We start from the raw sequence: 3,799 nt of genomic DNA on the forward strand, positions 1-3,799 counted from the left end.
ACTAGTACTAGACATATGTGTAAAGTCTCGAAGAAACTTTTGGAAGCAAAACAAAAGACTCATATACTCCTACTAGTAGTTGACATATTTCTAAAATTCTTGAGACGATTTGGAAGCAAAACAAAAGACTCTGCAAGCCTAATATTTAGAAGTTTCTAAAACAAATTATATTTTATTAGAATATTAGCTAATTACAATATTAAAAAAATTGTTTTATTTGATGAGGACGTGCTAATATTATATATAGGATCCAAGATATTATAATTATTGATATAGAAATTACATTATATATTCTGTGTGAGGTTATTACACGCACGTGTGATATTCACTCCAAGAAACTTGGTCGTATCATTTTAGGGAGTTCATGGGTTAGCAATCGAAATCAGTGTTATTTTATAAGTGTAGGCACACACATAATATAATAGGCAAATGATCAAATAGAAACTAAAGTTAAAATAGAAACTAAAAACTAATATAAGCCATTAGATCAATCTAACTTAATAGCCCCCTAAAAGCACCACACCGAACTAATCGATACCATCCCACACACAATCTCAACTTTTTTCCTCCGCTTTTTATTTTATTTTTAACGTCAAACGGTAATTTGTTTTAAAATCCGATTTCACTGTATTTTTCTCCACCTCTCAACGATCGATTTGCATATCATATGTGATATTTTTCAAAATAATTTAAAATAAAATATTATTTAATTTCTAGTTTCTATTCCAAAATTGGTTTCTATTAGAGTAGCCCATATATATATACTAGTCTGTAACGTGGGCGATACACGGATTGCTTTTAACACTCGATTAATTTTTAATAATAAGTTTTATCTTAAAATTATTGATATATTAATATAAATTTTTAATAGTTGAAAAATAAATCAAAGAACATAATACATTATAATAATTTATGTGTTATGATAATTTGAGACTTGACTGAAAATAAATAATATAATATATAATATGTTATTTACAAGTCTCGAACCTTGAACCTGTAGAAACTATTAAAAATAAAGATATAAAGTTTAAATTTAATACGTTGTTGACGGAATTCGAACCCTCAACCTATGAGAGCAGTTTAAATATTAATATAATATTTTATTATTATTATATCCAACGGTTCCATCTATATGTCTTTAAATCTGACGGTTCTTATTTTGCGTACCAAATAACTGTACCAAATAACCAACCAACTACCAAATTGCCTATAATAGTATAGTATAGATAGATAGATTTTTTGGTGAATACATGGAGCAGAGCTAGATATCTACTTAGAAGGCCTAGGAACCTATTTGGAAGCATTATAAAAGGTTCTGAAAACCCAACATTTACATTATTTACTTTATTAGAATAACACATAATTATATAATCTTCTTCAAGTTTTGTTTAATTATATTATGTAATGGAGTCAACAAGTTATTATTGTCTATTTATACTAAAGTTATATTATTTGAGTTGTGTGAGATTGTTTTTTGGAAATATTGTTGGGTGCCACAAGTGATAAGCAGATCATGGGTTGAGCAGACATGGAAGATAGAAGAGTAGCGCATTTTGTGTATTACCTGGTTCAACAAATGAAGGACTGTATAGAGCTAAAACAGTCAGCTTACACAAAGAAAATATTGGAGAAGGCTGGAATGCAAGCTTTTAACCCCACTAAATATCCTATGGATCCGAAGGAGCATTTGACTAACGACGAAGGCGGGAAACTGGTGGATCCAACAGAATACAAAAGCTTGGTTGGAGGACTTCGCTACCTTGTGCATACATGTCCCGACATGGCTTATGATGTGGGGATAGTCAGCCGTTTAATGGAAAAGCCCACAGTTCTTCATATGAATGCTATAAAGCGTATACTCAGGTACGTCAAGGGTACAATTAACTACGGCCTGGTTTATTCGAGGGATATTAGAAACAATATGCTTACAGGATACTCGAATAGCGATTTTGGAGGACAAACAGATGACAGGAAGAGTACAAGAGGAATGGTATTTTACTTAAATGATAACCTCATCACATGGGTCTCACAGAAACAAAGGTGTGTGGCCTTGTCTTCGTGCGAGGCAGAGTTTATGGGAGGGACGACATCAGCTTGTCAAGCTGTTTGGCTGAGGAATCTGCTGAGCAAGCTAACAGGTGAAGATATGGGTCCAGTAATCTTGTACATTGATGATAAATCCGCCATCGATCTTGCAAGGAACCTAGTTTTTCATGGGCGTAGTACAACATATAGACAAACGCTACCATTATATTCGAGAATGTGTTGAGAGAAAGGAGATCATTGTCAAGCATGTGAGTAGTGATATGCAACGAGCAGATTTCCTGACCAAAGCTCTCACTACTATCAAATTTGAAAGAATGCGCAGATTACTGGGAGTAATGGAGTTGCCTAAATAAGTTTCAAAACTAAGGGGATGATTGTTGGAATTATTTTGAAACTTATAGCTAGTTTTAAAATAATTAAAGTATGTGCATGTTGAATTAGTATGCATAGTCGTGGAGAAGTTTTAGAAATGGCATATGTAGACACGTAGAAGTAGAACTGCATTAGAAGAGTTAGTTGTTTGATGGCCCTTGTTTTTAGCTGCATATTCTATCAGCTATCTATTTATATTGTACGCTTCAAATCAATAAAAACAACTTACACGCAAGTCTTTGTTTTTCTCAGTTTTACAATACACAGCTTATATATATATTTGTATACATCCTGGCATTGAGTATAAACAAGAAATATGTTGTTCGAAAACCAACTCAAAAAATTAGAATTTTACTTTAGCATTAAGTTTTACATCATTTATAACATGATATATATATATATAGCTAGGGAGATGATCGAAATACAAACAACTTTTAAAATTAAAGCTATAAACTAATATAAGCCACTAAGTCAATCTAATATAATCCAGGCACCACACATAATTGACCTACATCCTCCTGCACAAAATCTCAAGTTTCTAAACACATAAACTATATCTTTAATTATTTTTAAGTATAATTAATGGCATATGCATCATGAAAGTTAGATGTCCTTACTCAAACTATTTGTCATTCAATATTACTAAAAAATGTAAATTAGTATTGTCTATTAATCATGTCATCAATATAATAGAATAATAAGAAAATGAATTATAACCACACACCGCGTTTAGAGATGGCATGTAATAGTAGAATCATCTACACCCATCCTCTCTCACTCTAATTTTTATCATGTACTGATGTATCATAACCAATCCCCTTGAAATACCTGTAGAAAACAATTAATTAGAAAAAAATTAACTATGATTATTTATTTTTTCAAGATGAGTAAAGAAATATACCGTGCCAATCTTGATTTACATTCTGTATAGGGAGTGGAGGGTGGTTTTCTTTATTGTCTTCTTCATCTTCGAATATGTTCATCAGTGTTTATTGTAAATTTGACTCTCTATGAAATAGATGGGGGCGGCTGACAGTGGGTCAAGTGTTAGGGTTTGTGAAAAGATAACACTCTTTTTATAGGAAAATTTCCTATATAATTACTAATTTTATTAAGATTTTTTTCAAATTCTTAATGTTGTATATCTTTATTTATTTTTTATTTCATAGTGAAAATTTCACAATTATTTTGAAAGTTAGTGTTTGGTTCCACTTTTTAAACTTTCGAACATATTATAAGTGCACCGTTGTTATTTTTATTATAAACTAATTAACAATAAACATCCTAAATAAAATATAAAAAAATAATAAATATGACATATCAAATTTTAGTTTTGATTAGTTTAATAATGTGATTGAAAAACAAATATCCAAATTACGCG

The 3,799-nt window shown here is 30.7% G+C and overlaps 1 protein-coding gene across 1 annotated transcript; it reads left to right on the forward strand.

The window, feature by feature from the left end:
- The first annotated feature begins 1,528 nt into the window (after positions 1-1,528).
- On the forward strand, positions 1,529-2,269 carry LOC141703220 (secreted RxLR effector protein 161-like). The gene has a single exon (XM_074506800.1). It carries the CDS (start codon positions 1,529-1,531, stop codon positions 2,267-2,269), a length of 741 nt encoding a protein of 246 aa, XP_074362901.1.
- The last annotated feature ends 1,530 nt before the right edge of the window (positions 2,270-3,799 follow it).

The sequence above is a fragment of the Apium graveolens genome, unplaced genomic scaffold, assembly GCF_009905375.1.
Source record: "Apium graveolens cultivar Ventura unplaced genomic scaffold, ASM990537v1 ctg6341, whole genome shotgun sequence".
In the NCBI taxonomy this organism is placed as follows: domain Eukaryota; kingdom Viridiplantae; phylum Streptophyta; class Magnoliopsida; order Apiales; family Apiaceae; genus Apium; species Apium graveolens.